Consider the following 20,113-nt stretch of genomic DNA (forward strand, 5'->3'; position numbering starts at 1 on the left):
TTGAATTAATATGTTCTTGGGTTTTTTTGAAATATATATATACATGTATCAATTCAACCTTAATATGAGTTTCTGGACAAGAAAGAGGGTAAGCAGTTGAAATTTCATTCTAAAACCCATCTTTTTTTGTCTTTTCATGGCTTATGATCTGTCAAATTTGTAGGTTTTTTTATTGGTTTTGAGTGTTTACCTTAAAACTCAAGTTTCTTGGTTCTTTGCTCTTGGTGTAAATCGAATACATTTGTGGAGTCGTTTAAATATGTTGGATTTTAAATATATTGGATTTTAAACTGTCATACAATTTTTTTCATTGATAGTCTGTAATTGGAACCATAACTCTTATTTATTCAAATTGTATTAATATGCAAAGACCAAGTATAACATATATTATCGTTAAATCTTATCTTATAAAACCAGTGGAACTTCAAAATCGTTAAAATTCATGGCTCCCGCCGCATTGCGCGGGTACACAACTAGTTTGTATCTCTATGGATCTTGTAAGCTTTCCTTGTTTTAGGAACTATGTTGTTTCAACGGTCAAAACTATGCTGTTAAAATCGCGATATATCGGATATCGGGTCTTTGGAAGAATATCGGTGGTGAAATATCAGTCAAAATATCGGTTCCGACAATTCGCCGATATTTACCGATATTTCACCGATATTTTGATGGAAAAATCGGTCCGATATACCAATTTTCTATAAGGCAAATGTTTGGGCTTTTTTATTACATGTTGGGCTTAGTTTTTTGGGCCTCTTTATTTGGTTAACCAGTCAACACCTATATCAGGTCTCAYGCTTCTTCTCTTCTCGGTTCTTCACAGTTCACGCTTCTTCTCTTCTTGATTCTTTCACAGTTCACGCTTATTTTTTTTAACACTTTTCCTATTTTGTTTTATGAGACTTGTTTATGTGATGTTTTAATTTTGAAACTATATTTCTAAACTCTAATTAATGCATATGATATGTTTACGGATGCACACATAATATATTTATATATATATATATATATAAAATATTATATTAACGGCTATTTTGGACCGATATATCATTGATATAACCGAAATATCGAATATCGGTCCTGACCGATATTTTGTATTTTGACCGCAGTAACAGCATAGGGTCAAAAGACAAAATAGCGGTCATGACGGGTATTTGGATAGCGGTTATTACGGTGGTATAGCGGTCCAAAAATAGCGGTTCATATAATATTTTTTAGAATTATATATAGTGTATATAATTATACATGTATGCATACATAATTTAACATATTATATGCGTTAATTAAAAATATAGTTTCAACATCAAAANAAACCCTGGCAGGTCACTGGTTTTTCTGTTGGCGGTCGTGTTGTTGATGATAATGGAAAGGGAGTGGATGGTGTAAAAATAGTGGTGGATGGCCTTGAGAGGTCTATCACTGATAAAGAAGGATATTATAAGCTCGACCAGGTAAGTTCGTTCATCTCAAATCGTGCCTTGCATAATATTTCTCAATTTTCTTGTAGGTTTTGGCAGGACTATATCTGTTTCTTCCTACTTTATCCTGTAAAATGTCATAAAAATCATGTATTTTTTTGTATTTATTTCTAGTTTTATATCTGTTTTATCGTCTTCTATTTGTTGCCTAACGGGTGTAACAAATATTCTTATTTTATACACACATATATTATTCTATATGTTGAGCATCTATTATGCATTTGAATATTCTTACTTCATGTTGAAAAGGTAGTTGAAATTTTGCCAGATTGGTGGAGATAAAGGATGTAGTGAAGTGGTATGCCTTTTATTTTTCTGGACGAATTGTATTCCCAGGAATTTCTATTCCATCTTGAGGTTCGTAGGCTGGAATCTTGAGGTTAAATAATCTGCAATAACATATTTTTGCATGGGTGGCTGTTTAGAGAACAATTGTGATTGATGATAGCGTTGTTAGGAAGGAGACACAGTGATTGAATATATACATAGAGGGACGCGGAAATGGCAATCAAGGCTTCTTTTTGCATTTAAAATGATTAGAGAAATGGATCACTTCAATTCAAATATTACGCATGTTGTGGGTAAGGCTGAAAGGAGTAACCTCCTTTTCTCTACATGGTTCGGAATTGGATCCGGGAAACTTAGTGAACAGGATAATTTGATGGCTTAAGTTTTTCTCGTATACTATTGAAAGAAATGACACAGTGGCAATCTCTTCCTCTTTAGTTTGAAGGCTTCCATTCCAATTTGTGGGCTTTTTCTTTTTATGCATTATATGATTATTTTATACACTTTGTACTTGGACTGGTATTTTGTTATTCTATGGGCGAATTGTTCTTTGCTTGGAGCTTGATTTTGCATCTTCTCCTTTCTAATGTTTCCATTTCTGTTCTCTTATAGGTTACATCTAAGCAGTATCTGATTGAAGCGACAAAGGAGCACTACAAGTTTGACAAACTGATCAACTTGATGGCAAGTGCACCACAAAACTAGGCACATTTGACATTGTTTTTATTCATTTTGCAGCTTCTCTCACATTCAATGTTACTGAATTTCAGGTTTTACCAAATATGGCATCAGTTGTTGATATAAAAGCAGTGTCCTATGATGTTTGTGGCTTAGTGCAGACCGTTGATTCTGGTTACAAAGCAAAGGTAATTCCAACATTCTCTGTCGTTCATAAATTGCATTCTTTGAGTGCGTCATGGATGGTGCCAATTAGGATTGTTTAACTTGATGGTTGCTGGGAGTAGAGGCATTGGCAACATTTAAGCTATTCGTCTTTGTTGGCCACATTGGCTTACATAATTGGCTACATAAATGTTGTGGTTGTTGAGAGAGTGATCTGTTTTGATGGTGTGGTTTGTAGTGCAGTAATAATGATTGTCAATTAGACTCCTGTTTCACTCTTCTACTTCTTTCTTCCACAGGGGTTAGAGAAAATACATTTATCCTCGGTTACATATTAAAATCTTGTGCAGCTGAAGAATGTATATTTAGAGTTGTTTGTTCCAGTTACCTTGCATGTATCTACGTACAGTCAATGTTTTAGGCATGGGTTTTGAGATAGTGAACATGCTTTGTTGTTAACTCAACCATTATACCTTTTCCAGGTAGCTCTGACTCATGGACCACAGAATGTTAAGCCGCAAATGAAAAAGACTGATGATAGCGGCTATTTCTGTTTTGAGGTACAGAATCTTCAGTTAAGAGCAAATATTATAGTTTTTATTTATGATAACCACAATTATGTATGCTTTAGGACATAGGTTTTTGTTTCACTTGGTTAATTGGGACATAATTGAATGGCTTTGTGGTCACTTGGTTGAGTCTTTTGCATGATAAAGATTACTGATAATTATAAGTTCGATTTTGTGGTTGTTGTGACTCAAGTTGCAATAGGAAATTGATTTGGCATCTTGGAGAAGGAAATAAGAGAGATAATTTTATGCTGCCATGATTTATAAACTGATTATCTTTGGCAGATAAACATGACTTGGTCAAGATAAATGTCTATAGTTAATTGACCTTTTTTTCCACCAGCCATGTGTCATGCAGAGTTGAGATGTCTTCAACCAATCTGATGGCTGTGTGGGCTCTTTCTCTGTGCATTTCCTGTCTATCTGTTTGTGATTCAGATTGATACAGATTTTCCACGAGTATACTCTAAAGTTCAACTCAGTTTCTTGGGCTTGTAGTTTCTTTGATGTGTTGCTGCAGAAAGAGGTGATATAGTACACTCTGCACAATATATGTTCATCTTTTACGTAGTAGAATGTGAGTTAGGGGTGAACAAAAGATGTTTTTAGTGTTGAGGGAAGAACCCCATTTGGTTAGATATGAAGGTGGACCATGGGCCTTAAACAACAGAAAATTTGAAAACCCTACCTAAAATTGTTAACAGATACATTACTGAAAATATATGTAACCTAACAAAAGTTGCTTTTTGAACTCTTCCATAAGGTGATGCCTAGTTGTTAGTCATGCCTAGCTTGCTGCAAATATAGCTGATGATGTCTTTTGGAGAGGTTTTGTTTGAATATTTTCCAACTGGATGCATCAACTAATGGTGTATCAGACATGAATGTGCTTAACTAGAAGGGTTGTTGGTCCAGCGGTATCCGGGTTACCGGTAGATCCCAGCCTCCAAGGAGGTCAGGGGTCCAAACCTCACCAAAGGTTAGGAGTGTGCATGAGTATTACTTAAAAAAGGATTCATCACAAGGTGACCACCACATCAATGGATAACATTTCAATCATCTTACTATAGCCTTAATTGTTTCTTTGTGCATGTTGCTAACCCCTATAACATCTCACTAGTGACGAATGCCAATCCCAATACTTGAGTTCAACATGCAACGAGCTACAATATGTTGCTTCTTCCTCTTCGTAAAGATAAGTTACCACCCACAAAAAAATATTAGAATCAATAATAGATTATCGTCCAATTTGCATCTAAGAACCCTACATGCCCCCCCTCTTGCAAGGAGGGCCTTGAGGTAACTCAAGATCGGGAGAACCACATCTCTTCGACTAGCTTCAGGGCATATATACTAATATACATTGAATGACCAAACTCATTAAGAGAGGTCGTATTGTGTAATGGTTAGTAATTGAACTTTCTTGCCAATCATCTATACTATCTTATTAAGCAAATTTAGCAAAAGAAGTCTTAAAATACTTAATGACCAAAATACCCTTTATACTCACTTTTTCACTTTTTCACCCCCTCCTCTCCTCACATACACTCACCTCCTCACATACACTCACCCTCTCACAACCTATTTTTTTAAAATTATAATTTTAAATTTACACTTTATACCCCTATAATTAATTAATTAATTTACTTTATGTCCTTTACTTTTAAATATTTCATTTTAAACCTTTATCAAATTAACATATATAATCGTAAATCAATTAAAACATGTTTAAAAAATACATTTTTATTTTAACAAGTTACACCATTATAATCGTCTCGTTAATACCTTCGAAATGAGTCCAGTATTTAATAGTTTTTGACTTAATTATATTATTATATATTATATATACTGTGAAAAAAATATTTTTAATATTTACGATTTATACTTTTATAGTTATTTATTTATATATATACTATATATTTTGGGGTTAGACTGTCCAAATTGCACTGTATATTATGTTTTGAATTAATATGTTCTTGGGTTTTTTTGAAATATATATATACATGTATCAATTCAACCTTAATATGAGTTTCTGGACAAGAAAGAGGGTAAGCAGTTGAAATTTCATTCTAAAACCCATCTTTTTTTGTCTTTTCATGGCTTATGATCTGTCAAATTTGTAGGTTTTTTTATTGGTTTTGAGTGTTTACCTTAAAACTCAAGTTTCTTGGTTCTTTGCTCTTGGTGTAAATCGAATACATTTGTGGAGTCGTTTAAATATGTTGGATTTTAAATATATTGGATTTTAAACTGTCATACAATTTTTTTCATTGATAGTCTGTAATTGGAACCATAACTCTTATTTATTCAAATTGTATTAATATGCAAAGACCAAGTATAACATATATTATCGTTAAATCTTATCTTATAAAACCAGTGGAACTTCAAAATCGTTAAAATTCATGGCTCCCGCCGCATTGCGCGGGTACACAACTAGTTTGTATCTCTATGGATCTTGTAAGCTTTCCTTGTTTTAGGAACTATGTTGTTTCAACGGTCAAAACTATGCTGTTAAAATCGCGATATATCGGATATCGGGTCTTTGGAAGAATATCGGTGGTGAAATATCAGTCAAAATATCGGTTCCGACAATTCGCCGATATTTACCGATATTTCACCGATATTTTGATGGAAAAATCGGTCCGATATACCAATTTTCTATAAGGCAAATGTTTGGGCTTTTTTATTACATGTTGGGCTTAGTTTTTTGGGCCTCTTTATTTGGTTAACCAGTCAACACCTATATCAGGTCTCAYGCTTCTTCTCTTCTCGGTTCTTCACAGTTCACGCTTCTTCTCTTCTTGATTCTTTCACAGTTCACGCTTATTTTTTTTAACACTTTTCCTATTTTGTTTTATGAGACTTGTTTATGTGATGTTTTAATTTTGAAACTATATTTCTAAACTCTAATTAATGCATATGATATGTTTACGGATGCACACATAATATATTTATATATATATATATATATAAAATATTATATTAACGGCTATTTTGGACCGATATATCATTGATATAACCGAAATATCGAATATCGGTCCTGACCGATATTTTGTATTTTGACCGCAGTAACAGCATAGGGTCAAAAKACAAAATAGCGGTCATGACGGGTATTTGGATAGCGGTTATTACGGTGGTATAGCGGTCCAAAAATAGCGGTTCATATAATATTTCTTAGAATTATATATAGTGTATATAATTATACATGTATGCATACATAATTTAACATATTATATGCGTTAATTAAAAATATAGTTTCAACATCAAAACATCAACTAAAACAAGTTTCACAAAACAAAATAGGAAAAGTATCGATCGGGAGGAGGCTGGAGGAGTGTTGATCAGGAGGAGGCTGCAATTGTTGACTTGGGTCGATGATAGAAAGAACTTGAAAGCTTAAAATTAAATCACAACCCAAATCGAAATAAAAGGCCCAAGTCAAAAACTCAAAATAAAGCCCAAAAAAACCCAACCTAAATACCGCTATTGCGCCCGCAATTTTACCCTAAATATCGGTGAAATAGCGAAATTGCGCCGCTATTATCAGAACCGCAATTTAGACTACTATTTGACCACCGCTATTTTTCATATGTCCTATAACCACTATTGCGCCGCTATTGTGCCGCATTTAACAGCATAGTTTAGGAAACAACATCCTATTCTCRACACTTTGGTGAGTTTATTTATTGGCTTGCAAATAATCCACATTAGATGGCAAGTCAAGTGCATACTTCCTCTGAAGTCACACAACAAATAGCTGCAGATCTAATATGTGGCTCCATGGAATTACGTACATAATGCATCCAACTATTTGGTCATTGGTGACAGAGGGTTGTATGTTGGCTAGTGCCTAGTGGCCCTTCATCACACTTGGGAGACTATACTCCACCAACCATGAGCATTCAGTTTAATTGGATTTTTCAGAACATAATTATGRCTCACAATTCTGCTARTCTCTTCTCAGTATTGTCACCGTTTTTTCTTTCATAACAACTTAAAAGGATATCAGACAGTACCAGTAGCATGCAGGAAAGAACAGGACAACAAACCAGCAAAATAACTAGGAAGACAGAATAGCGAACATCACTACAAGTTCTTATGGCTCTGAATCTGATCATAGCAACAACAGAGAAACAGAGCAGAATCAGTTGCAGCAGCAGTACATCGATGAACATGGATAGATTTGTTAGACAGGTTGCTGTTCAACCCGATAATTAACAACARTGTGTTAGTTGGGTGTGCTAGTTAGGTGAACATACCCAGCTTGCAGGTCTACCTGTCTGCGAGAGGTGGTTGTTTCAGAGAGGTTACAGGTGATGAGGAATTCYAAGCACATTGAGGATGCCTAAGAGCAGTTCTAGGGAGGTGCAGCGGCCTCAAGACTTACATGCGGGCTAGGTGTTTCAAGCAGATGTGGTCTATGATGAGTAGAGATGGTGATGGAGATGAAGACCACTATTACGGTGATGGAAGGCATGTAGCTACCATCAGTAGCCACTATCCTGAGCTTGATGCTACTTAGCAATTTTAAGTAGASAGCACGGAATTACAAGAAAGCTAACGGAATTAGATGATACTTCTCCCAATGCTCAGTTCTTTGGGCATGGTCAATGGTTAAAGACGACAAAATATGTCATGGGTGTTGCAGATCTATATTTGATTGCAAGGATCCTGATTTTATAAGACCTTTTACATGGAAATTCCAAGATTTAGAAAGATGGTTGGGTTTCTTTATAAACCCTACCTWGGACAAGGTTGCCTGATGAGGAAGGCCTCTTCCTGTGTCGTGATCAATCACGACTTAGGGCCGCAGAGTTTGGTCTATGGGTCTTGTTATTATTGTTAGGGAGTTCAATGGAAAGGCATACTTGGAGAAAGATATCTTCTTTGGTGGTCTGGTTCATTTTTTAGCTAGCAGTTAATTGAGAAGTGTGTAGGCACATTATTCATCATGTGCCTTCCAAATAAGGGACTGTTGATGGAACCCTGCCCTTGGTATTGTTTGTCTCCCCATTGTAACACAGGCGGAAATGKAAATCTGCAACTTTACACAGTAAAGGGAGAGACCTTCACCACTACTTTATTATCTTGGTTTCCATCTGCATGAAGTGTCTATCTGTTTCCCCTTCTGGCMGGTTTTTAGTGTGAAGACTTCACTAGTGCACCCTTCATGTGACTTTGGCATATGAGGTCTTTAACAAACCAACYTTTTGGCTCTCTGCTTGGTGGTGTGTGGGTTCTTTCTCTTTTAGAAGAATTTTTTTTTATTCCTCTCTATTTTTTGCTGAACTCTTCATGTACATCTGTTTGATGTAATTGTCATAAGATAGGAACACATCCTCTTCATAATGCATAAATTTACTTTGAGGTATCTATTTACTGCATTTTTTGATTTGCATCACTTCAGTGGTCTTAATTTTTTCAGGTTCCACCTGGTGACTACCGGTTATCAGCTATTGCAGCCACACCTGAAACTACTCCAGATCTTCTMTTTTCGCCACCCCATATTGATGTCAATGTCAATGGTCCCTTGCTGTCGCTGAAATTTTATCAGGTGATTGTATCTTGAAGTTGAAATTTTGTGTATCTTTTCCCAGGTTTTTAACTTTGGTCACTAAATATCAATCATCCAAACGAAAGTCAGGATCTTTAGCCTTGTCAGTTCTAAAACCTTTTTGAACCGCTGGATATATATTCACTGTGTCCTAATGTACTTGTCTTTTTCAAACCTCGAGTGCCAATCTAGTACTTGTATACCATATATGGATTATCTTTTTTATAAAGACCAAAATATTTGGAGGACTCTTCTGACCAAACAAAAAATAGCCTACGTAGCAGTTCCAATGTTACGCCTTCAACCACTCGCCATCTCTCCTACATAATGATTATGAYAATTTCTTCCTATTTGTTGTGCTTGTTCCGCTTCTTGTACATTTTAATGTAGTTCAGTTCTTCTCTGGACGATTAGATCACATCAATATTGAAGTTGAGCCATTTGAATTTGGAATCAATAGGGGACATTTATTTTAGGCTTGATGGAGCATTATACTACAAACGTGATCTAAGACAGATATTGGTATCTTACTTGATTTTGTTCTCTTAAATCTCAGGCACAAGTTAATGTACGTGGCTCGGTAACTTGCAAAGAAAATTGTGATTCWTCTGTTTCTCTTGCTCTTGTGAGGTTGGATACTAAAAGCAATGAAGAGAGGCAGACAGTTGGTTTGACTGACCAGAGTAGTGAATTTTTATTTCAGAATGTGCTACCTGGAAAATATGGGCTTGAGGTATCACATTGCTTTCTGATCACTATTTGTCCTCTAAAATTGATTTGGTGTATACAAATTGTTTTGATTGTGAATAAAGAGCAATCACATTGAATATATGATTGTTCTTCCCAATTTGTATTTGTTGAATGTGTAGACGTTCTTTAGTRTTGAATTAGTTTTTTTTCACCCTTCTTGCCTTGTTGAGTTGCTCGCTTTGTGGCCACACCCTTTTGAAACAATGTGAATACTTCCCTGATTATTGAACCATGAAATATGGTAATTCAGAGTTCAGAAAGACAATATCAATGAATACATTTTCTGTCCACATTYTTTTCCTTTTCTTGTTTTAGTATATGTTATCATTAGCCTCTTTAGTTCCCTATGTACCATTACACCTTTATCCAACTAGCTTGAGAAATAWAGGATTTGTTTAAGTATCTCAAAGTTTTAGAAGTGTTATTGTGATATACTCTTTTAAATGTTTGCATTGTTAAGTTATGAGCTAGTCATTCCCTCATTACATTTTTAATCTCCTAACTATTAGTTTTGATTTAGATTTCTGTTTGCTGTCTTTTTAGGTAAAACACCTTTCTAAAGGAGCTATATCTGGAGAAGATAAATGGTGCTGGGAACAGAGCTATGTACATATAAATGTTGGAACGGAAGATGTTGAAGGGATTAACTTTGTTCAGAAAGGTTATTGGATTAACTTAGTTTCCACTCATGACGTGGATGCATATCTGCAACAATCAGATGGTTCTCATGTGAATCTAAAAATTAAGGTATTTAAGAGCATTCACACACAAACGATGTCAAAGGTCAATACCATACTCTATGCACTTCCATTTGACCTTGCTTTCCCCACCTTCATCCCGGTGTGAATTGCAGAAAGGTCCTCAACGCATATGCATTGAAACTCCTGGAGTGCATGAAGTTCACTTTGTAAACTCTTGTATACTTTTTGGGAGCTTACCTGTGAAAATTGACACAGCTAACACATTGGTATGTTGTTCATTTGCTTATTTTCACTGCTGGGCTCTTGTAACTTGTAAGCCTGTTCTTTTATGCTTCAATTCTCATGTTTTTTTTTTGTCTCCTTAGCCTATTTATCTGARAGGGGAGAAGTATCTCCTTCAAGGACAAATAAGGGTTCAGTTGAGCTCACAAAACGGTGTTGGCCAGTTACCTGAAAATMTACCGATCGATATTTTGAACGATAAAGGAACTGTTATTGATGGCAGTACTGCAAGGTTTGTAGTCATCGGAAATGAGGAATCAAATACAGCTCTTTATGAGTTTGAAGTATGGGCCAATCCTGGAGAAAGACTTACATTTGTACCTCGGGACACATGGTAAATCTTGTGTGTTATGTCAACTGTTTCATCCTCATTCGCAGTTCCGTATCTTCCACTAATTATCCTTTCATATTGTGCATCTTAGCAAWCTGGCTTGTAGGTTTTTGATAAGCCAGATTGGCACTTACGAGTTGSCACTGAATGAAATAATGTGTAGCTTATGTTTAGTAATGATCACTGCCTGATGTCGATTTCCACACATAAGTGATAAACCCATTAACATAATAGCCCAAGTTTGATTAATTCTATTATCATTTTCAAGTGGACCGAGTGTTTTGACTCGGGGCCTCTGATTTAAACGTAAGAAATGTGCTGTATTCTCTATGTTCTTTTTCTTACAGTGACGATAATTTCAACCATCATGCCTTGTTGATTTAAGTACTAGTATAATGTTCAAGTTTAGGGTTCACATGGGTTGTAAAACTAATCTTTTTAAGTTATGCTTTATTTTTCTTGAATGTTAGTACTTCTGCTGATATATAGATGATGTCCCTGAATGATTGTTGCACACAATTTTCCTTAAAACCCTGCAAATGCAATCTGAAAGAAAGATTCAAATTGGATAATTAATTGAGAAAAAGAGGAGTTATGCTCTAAAAGAACAGGTTCTCAATGTTTTTACTAGGTCCTATGGMATGGAAATATATTTATCTCTTTTATACAGGGACATTTGTCTGTGCCCTCTGTTCCCCTTGTCTAACTAGATCCTTCCAGTAGCCAGGATCCATCCTTCTTTGTCTGGTTGTTTAGATATGCAGTCCACCCTGTATGAATGCATACAACATGCCTAAACCTGGACTAATCTGTGTATGCAGGAGCAAAAGGGAAAAGAAAATTTTATTTTATCCTCRACAACATCAGGTAAACAGCTCTTGAAATATGATTGATGCAACTTTCATATTTTTTCAGGCGTCACTTCTAAGTCCTACTTTTCTAATCAGGTCAAAGTGGCACATGATGGCTGTCAAGCTTCAGTTCCTCCATTTTCTGGGCGACTGGGTTTGTACATTGAAGGATCAGTTTCTCCCCCACTTCCAGATGTTATTATTAGAATAAGGGCTGCTGGAGATAGTCACAATGCTCAAATCAAGAAAAATGAACTAGCTTTTGAAACAACTACAAGCAAAGATGGTTTATTTATTGGGGGACCCCTATATGATGACATACCTTACCATATCGAGGCTTCAAAGGTCTGAACCTGCTTCTTTTAAAATCCAATCACTGATGCTATACAACATCCTGATGTGCTTTTYGCAGGTGTAAGATAATGCACTAAAATTGTTTCAGGTTTTAGTCTGTACATGTGTGTATAGCTTTTGTACTAATAGCTTAAATGAAGAAAAGATTAATAAAAAAAGCAACATATATACTAGAGTGCCAGTTTCCGTTGCTTGCCTTTAATATTTAGGTTTGTTTCTGCACAGCCACTGCGTTATAGCAGGAGTTATCATTGAAACAGTCCCTGTACTTCCATGTTTGAGTTCAAGTGCTTAGCCAACAATCTAATAGGAAGCACCACCAACTTTAAAGCAACATTGCAAGAGTTATTTATCAAACAAAAGACCTGTCTCAGGCCTTGTATTATTTAGAGCTTAGTAAATTTTGTTCTCCTTGTAATGTAAGATGGACAACCTCAACCATGTAATACTTTTTAGTTTTTAAATTTCCAATCCTTAACACATGTTCTTTTAGCAATATCAATTGAAAAAAGATCTACTCCTTGACTATGTAAACAAACTAGAAAGTGAAAGTTAGGGACCCATTAGGATGTAGAATGCATGTGATGTTTGCTATGTGTAGCCCAATACWTGAAGTTTTGGTTGGATTGCTTTGGTTTCCTAAACTTAAGGCTTAGATTAATTTAAGGTTCTCATCAACCTTATCTAGACCAAGGCTACCGGTTACATAACGGGTGCAGTCAGGTTAGTGATGTAGGACTAGTTGGTGTATCCATTATTTTGCAGTCCCAACCTGTTATTCAATAAATGGAATCTGTTACCATARGAAGCAACATTTTACATTACTTAGGAGCCAGAACGATCCAGCATGTGACCTTTTATGTACTAAAGATATCTTTTTCTTCTAATAGTCTGGCTATCATGTAAAGGAAACTGGACCCAATTCCTTTTCCTGTCAGAAGCTTGGTCAGATCTCTGTACATATACATTCTAAAGAAGATGCCAACGAATTATTTCCTTCTGTATTGTTATCATTGAGCGGGGAAGATGGTTATAGAAATAACTCGATATCTGCTGCTGGTGGAACTTTCGTATTCGATAACTTGTTTCCTGGGAGTTTTTATCTCCGTCCTCTGTTAAAGGTACTTGGCTCTTCAACTTATTTGATATCGTACACTATTATTTTAATTTTGTCATTTTGAACATTAATTGCTGTTGTAATCTTTAGGAATATGCTTTCTCACCGTCAGCACGGGCAATTGAACTTGGTTCTGGGGAGTCTAGGGAAGTTGTCTTCCAAGCCACGCGTGTTGCTTATAGGTAACTCTGTTCTCGTTAATGACTCATGTTGCGGTAAGATAAGTAAATTGAGATACATTGGTGCACGCAGCAAATGTATACTATATCATTAACCATTTGGTTTTATTCTTTAGTTTTTCAAGAATACATCTATTAAAGCATCAAGTATAAATCAATATTGCAGACAAAATCTTTCTTTTTTATAATATTACTATTTTGCCCCTTCTGTAAACAATAAGAGAATAGAAGCTTGAACATTTACCTCAATTTTTTAAAAATCTAAATTATCTTAAATATAATTAGTTTTTTGATTAAAWAAATTGTATAAAAACGAGTACTTAATTCTCTTTAATTTGATACCCATATTGATATGTATTTTTTCAATTCTTTTAATCTGGTTTCTAACTTCCAATCWTGAGTATATTCAAATGCCAATATATACATTCAATACTTTCATTATATTTTAAACTTCTACAATTTATTATGCATGTACAACTTCTTAATACGTCTCCATAAAACTAACTCATRAACTAATAAACAAGTTGAAATAACGGATAAGCGTTGAGCTCTATTGATACAACAAAAATACTCCATGAAACTGACAACCAACAAGAGACTCCCTATCTTTCAAAACCACACATAACCAGAAGTGTTCTTCGGTGATGAGTGGATGGATGTGGTGTTTGCCGGAGGAGACAGGTGGTTGGTGGATGTGGTGGTCACCGGAGGGAGGTGGTGGTGGATGGAGGTGAGGGAAGTTGGCCGGACTGTGTGTGTATGTGGATATGTATGTATATATACACATATATGCAGGTGTGTGTGTGTGTGTGTCTACACACAAAAAAGACAAAATAGGATAAAGATAAAAAAATGTGAAAAAGACTAAAATACCCCCATTTTTAATTGAGTTAACAGATTCTTTTATTCTATTGGTGGCAAGGACTCAACAAGTCTCGTCTTTGTATTTATTTTGATTTTGGGACCAGTATGGGAAAAGGTGTGAACCTCWGGGACCCAATTTGTTATTCACTTGTAAAAAAGAACACAGTTTTGCACAATACAGAAAGTGTCCACAACAATTGTGGCCACTAAGTTTATCAGGGACRATGTCTTAGGGTTGCAATTTGTCGTGATTAGTCTAGGCATAGCCTAAGACATCCTTCCAAAAAAAAGAAACTAAAAAAATTACAAATTAAATTTAGACTATACTAGGTTCTAATTTGTAGCAGATGAATATATATTTAGGAAGTAGCAAAGGCACCTGGTTGTTTTCGAAGAACAATAATTTGTCAATTATTCTAAAGTCATGGTTAAATGAATTCAAACAAATCAGCAAGCTAATTAAATGATAACTAAGATATAGGGAAATAGAACACAAACATATTGGAAATTTTGCTGAAGGCATAGAATATTCATATGTTGCAATAAAATTACATAGTCAAGAATCAAAAGATAATTACAAGAACTGTACCAAGTGCAAACAACTAATTTACAGAAATATGRACATAATGATATAGGTAGAAAACACTAATTCTGAAAAGCATTTCTAAAGGTTTCCGAATTAGTAAAATTATGACTTCTCATTGAACCACATATCACAAAATCATGGCCAAAATGCTATTCCAGCAGTGCACAGGTTCCAAAATCGAATGTTTGCAGTTCCAGAATTATATTTTATGGAAACCAACAAGTTGGAGGGCTTTTTGTGTAAACATAAAGTAGGCTTAGAAAASCTTGTTTTTAACCCAGTTAGCATAGAAATTAGGGTACCCTTTTCTTACAATCATTTTGTAGTATTCCAGCAAGTAATTACACCAGGTGTTTCTACAAATGCTTGGATTATTATAAATTTTACAAATATAACATATGAGTTTAGGAGAATCAAAATAACAGACATAACAAACTATGGTTTTTTATGTCGTCATTGACAACATATTTGTTCAAAACAATTTTTGTGAACACTATGATATTAGYTGAAGGACATGAATCCAATTTAAAACACATAATACACCCTTTTTTGATTTGTTTTCTTAGTTCATCCTATTAGAATCAAAGGATTATCATTTATCACTGATCACAATGACAAGGGATCATAGGAAACATACACTGACTTCAAGAATTACAATTTTGTAAAGCGCTCCAATAAAACCACAATGTCAAGCTCTTCCAGACACTAAACCCTGGTGTTTTGCATTGCCCAATGGTATATATATGATTTTAGGGTTTTAAAATGGAACATATTTATTTTATATGTGCAGGAGATCTTATAATTAATCCCTTGATGTTATTCAAAGAACAACCAAGATCCATCAATACTGGATTAAGAACAACTAAAAGCCCTCAAAGATTAATCTAAAAGTGAAGGCTTTCACACTTGTGCATGCAAGGTCCATATTAAACTCTCACCCCTTTTGCCTATCTGAAAACAATAATAAATAATTTGTAAAARATYAWATTTTAAAAATAGAAAATAAGCACCAAATGTTTGCAGTATATCATGTCTTTCTGTCTTATGCTGGAGGGTACTYTATACGTGCTGATGCACTTGCAAATTTTAACTACATCTCTTTCGAGATACCATCTCTTTTGAGATGCCATCTCTTTTTTCCTGCTGCTGATAGTCTAGGTATTGATCCTTACAGTGCTATGGGTGTGGTTACTCTGTTGTCTGGTCAACCAAAAGAAGGTGTTTCAGTTGAGGCCCGCTCTGACTTGAAAGGTTTTTACGAGGAGTCTGTAACAGATTCATCAGGAAGTTATCGCCTAAGGGGACTTCAGCCTGATACAACATACACAGTTAGAGTAGCAAGGAGAGGTAGGTTTGACAGCTCTCAGATTGAACGTGCTTCTCCAGAGTCTGTTGTGGTCAAGGTGAGTTAAAGATAGCATAATTTAGATTTTATTTTTMGATTCATACGACCTGTTATCAGTTTCTTATCTGAAAATAAAATTGGTGGAGCAATTTTGTTTTGAGGCTAAATGCCTAAACTTGTGTCYTGGAAAGATCTAAGTTGTCCGCCCAAATCATGGGAAGTTCATCATTTTCATGTAAACTCATTAAAGTCAAGGTTGCAACCCTTTTTTGTTTTACCATCTGTGCTTGTTTGACTTGTGTAGGTTGGATACGAAGATATCAGAAGATTAGACTTTTTGGTTTTTGAGCAGCCAGATATGACACTATTAACTGGCATTGTTGATGGAAACAGAATTAAAGAACTGCATGAACACCTAMAATTGGAAGTCCGATCAGCCAGCGATCCATCCAATATCGAATCTCTCTTACCTTTGCCGCTTTCGAACTTCTTCCAGTTGAAGGGGTTGCCCCGGGGCAAACACCTTCTGCAGCTTCGGTCTGCTCTATCATCAAGTAACCTCAGATTTGAATCTGAAGTGATTGAGGTTGATCTGGAGAAAAATACCCAAATTCATGTGGATCGCTTGAGATACAAAGTTGAAGATGATCACCATAAACAGGTTAGTTCCTCTTCGGAATGCGTTGTGAGCATTTAAAGAAAACCATCAGGATTTGTCAGTATATCATGCTATTGCAAAGATTATGTAGAATCTGATCCTGATTTACATTGTTCATATAACTAGTCATCTCATAGACATGCCTTGTCTGTTGTCCTATTAAAGCACTGAGTTTCTTTTAATGTACTTAATTTATGTAAGAATTTATAAGCTTAATTATTCCCCCATGTCCAGCAGGAACTAACTCCAGCACCCGTCTATCCACTCATTGTTGGAATATCGGTGATCGCTCTACTTATCAGCATGCCAAGGTAGCTGGAAATCATTTTTTTTCTTCTTTTTCTACTTTTATGACCCAAGAAACCAACACCAAGGGTTGAAACTTTTATTGCCCGTTCATTGACAAACCTCTGGTAGTTCAAGAAATGCACAAGTGAGTTTTGGATACAGAATGCGTACGATATACTGAGCAAGCTTGGTGGTAGCTGAGATTCTTTTTCAGTTGCATAGAAACTTTTTTGCTTCTTCAAATCTCAAATAATAGTGTCATTTTATTCTAATTCATAATTTGATGCTTGTCCTGCAGATTAAAAGACATATACCAAACGAGTGTAGGAGGAGTACTAGTRCCAGGACCCAGTGCATCAGCTAAAAAAGAAGTAAGAAAGACAGCAGTGAGAAAAAGGACTTACTGAAGAACCATTCTTCCTAGAAGCTTGAAGTGTTGTCTCAACTAAGTTGCATTTAGCAGCAACGTAAGCTCAATTCTGCTGTTGCTGATGGCTGCTTTGAGCAATTTGGTAGTTACCATTGTTGTCATTATATAATAACGAGATGGGTTTTTACCCATGAAACTTAGTCAGCTAAATTTGGTTTACAAGTATTTTTGGCCTTGGCTTTCGCTTGCTTTTGGCAAACTCCCAGTACTGTGCTATTGAAGAATGCCTGGCACAATGTGGCTGTTTCRAATACTCGTAGCCATTTTTGTATTTAGCTTATTTCTTAAGAGTCTAAAATTGTAGCTTCTGACTTCAATTTCTTTCCCTTAATGCTCAAGTGGCAAACGTTTGCGGTGGTAAATGAATCATATGATTGTAGATATGGTACAGCATCAGTGGTTGTTATCTGTGTAGTTATTATGAAACACAATCTCGTAAGAAACTTATTCTGCATTCTGCAATACAATGTGTATGACTTAATTGTGATGGAGAAACAGGGCAAATTAAAGATTCCGTTTTATTTTGAGGTTTAAGCTTTGTAAGAAACATGACAACTAATATTGTGCAAAACGGATTGGCATTTTGCTGGTTCAGAGGGTGAGATCAAACCGATGATGAGAGCAGTAACAAATTTTAATGTAAATGTAACTTTGTATAGACAAAGGGTGGGTCTTTTATTTCATTTTGTATCCAAGACATTGGTTCCTACATGCCAAMTCGGACAAGAAAGGTATGGCTGGTGATGTATGTATGAATGACCTAAATCACTTGTGATTTTGGATTTTGTTTTTTAGCACAAACTCAATCCTGCTACCAGCCTTTTGCTTTTTAGCACTTGTTTCCATCATCTTGTTCCTCATCTCAACAACACGACTCCATGCACCTTTTTCACGGTGGAGCTTCATTAGCATAGAGTAAATACCGSCATTTTGTCTAGCCAAATTCTCTAGTCCATTTGCTGCAAACTCACATAGCTCATAACACGAGTGCAACCCAGAAGCAGCAAGCAATGCACCCCACACACCGACATCRGGTTCGAAAGGCATCTCCTTCACCAATTTCTCTGCCTTGTCAAGCGCACCTGCTTTCCCATAGAGGTCCACCATGCAAGTATAGTGCTTCATCGCTGCTTGGATTCCGTAGGTTATTCCCATTGAATGAAAATGCCTTTCACCCTCTTCAACAAGTCCTCCGTGCACACAAGCCGACAGTAAATTGATGTACGTGACATGATCAGGCTTGACTCCACTTTCTGTCATTTTCTCAAACTCACACAATGCYCTCTTTGCCAATCCATGCCTGGCACAACCCCCGATGATGGAGTTCCATGACACCGTGTTCTTCTTTTCCATGGACTCAAAAATGCACAATGCTGCTTCAATGTCCCCACATTTCGTGTACATGTCAATAAGGGAGGTCAACAAGACCACTTCACAACACATACCGGATTTGAAGATGCATGAGTGCAGCTGTTTCCCAAAGAGAAACATAGAGCAACCAGCACAAGCGTCCAGGAGAGTAGAAAAAGTAAAATGATTGGGATGAGTCCCTGATTTGAGCATCGATATGAACAATTGTATGGCATCCACATACTTGYCATATTGGACATACCCTTTTATCATTGCAGTCCATGAAACCACATTCTTTTGTGTCATCTCATTGAAGATAGACCGTGCTTGATTGATCTTTCTATTTTTRATGTACCCATTAACTAAGGTGGTCCAAGAAATGATATTAACCTCAGGCATCATGTCAAAGGTTATCTGCGCCTCAACTGTGAAGCCCARATCCATATAACCTACAACCAACGCATTCCATGTACTGACATCTTTTACAAGGACGTCATCGAAGACGCGACATAAGCCCTCTCGATCCCCTAAATGGGTATAACCCCGCATCAATGCTGACGCCACAAAGACATTGGAATTAAGGCCTAAGTGAAGTATCAGACCATGAAGCTGCGGGACCAAGAATACATGGAACCTGTTMAGGAAGCCACTAATCAGGGTTGAAAATGTGAATTGGTTGGGCCTTTCACCAGCTCTGTTCATTTGCAAGAAAAGTTGGTGAAGTTGGTATGGATCGCTCAAACCGGACATCATGGTGTTCCATGAAACGGCATTTCTCACGGGTATTTGATCGAATAGTTGATGTGCGCGATGCATTTGGTTGTGTCTGATRTGACCAGTGATGATGGAATTCCAAGCGACGGTATCACGAGACGCGGGATTTTGATCAAACAGCCTGCGAGCATCGTTTATGTTAYCTTCGCGAATGCAGTCTTGAATGAGATCAGTAGTGGTCGAAAGAGTAGATATYGGGGAAGGGGAAATGATTCTGGTTGATTGTAAGAGGAAGAAGACTCCCCGACGGACCTGGTACCTCATTGATCGAGGCACCTTTAATTTGCACTAAACCCCCAAAAAAGCCCTATGCCTCTGATCCAAACCCAAGTGTTAGAAACAAAACTGCGATATAATGATAATCTACTTCTTTCTAAACAATCTCATCGCCTTCGATTCATATAAACAACCTGTGAGAGGTTGCCGAGTCACGAGCTAAGTGCCTGTGAAATAAATTACAATAATTAAAATAAAAATAAGAGTAAATTACATTTTTAGTTGACAATTATTATCAACAGACC

General features: G+C 36.1%; 2 protein-coding genes across 2 annotated transcripts; one reads left to right on the forward strand and one right to left on the reverse strand.

Annotated features, from left to right (window-relative positions):
* Window positions 1-1,143: 1,143 nt before the first annotated feature.
* LOC112512151 (nodal modulator 1) lies at window positions 1,144-17,945 on the forward strand. The gene is made up of 18 exons (XM_025118010.1): window positions 1,144-1,176; window positions 1,323-1,451; window positions 2,379-2,450; window positions 2,537-2,632; window positions 3,092-3,169; window positions 8,604-8,732; window positions 9,289-9,465; window positions 10,026-10,229; window positions 10,336-10,449; window positions 10,549-10,799; window positions 11,618-11,663; window positions 11,744-11,992; window positions 12,892-13,122; window positions 13,209-13,300; window positions 15,922-16,150; window positions 16,397-16,753; window positions 16,988-17,061; window positions 17,337-17,945. Exons 1-18 carry the CDS (start codon window positions 1,144-1,146, stop codon window positions 17,443-17,445), a joined length of 2,670 nt encoding a protein of 889 aa, XP_024973778.1. The 3' UTR covers window positions 17,446-17,945.
* Window positions 17,946-18,157: 212 nt separating this feature from the next.
* On the reverse strand, window positions 18,158-19,867 carry LOC112513736 (pentatricopeptide repeat-containing protein At4g02750-like). The gene has a single exon (XM_025120089.1). It carries the CDS (start codon window positions 19,854-19,856, stop codon window positions 18,234-18,236), a length of 1,623 nt encoding a protein of 540 aa, XP_024975857.1. The 5' UTR covers window positions 19,857-19,867; the 3' UTR covers window positions 18,158-18,233.
* Between the last annotated feature and the right edge of the window lie 246 nt (window positions 19,868-20,113).

Source organism: Cynara cardunculus (assembly GCF_001531365.2).
Source record: "Cynara cardunculus var. scolymus isolate 2C chromosome LG 5, CcrdV1, whole genome shotgun sequence".
NCBI classification, from domain to species: Eukaryota; Viridiplantae; Streptophyta; class Magnoliopsida; order Asterales; family Asteraceae; genus Cynara; species Cynara cardunculus.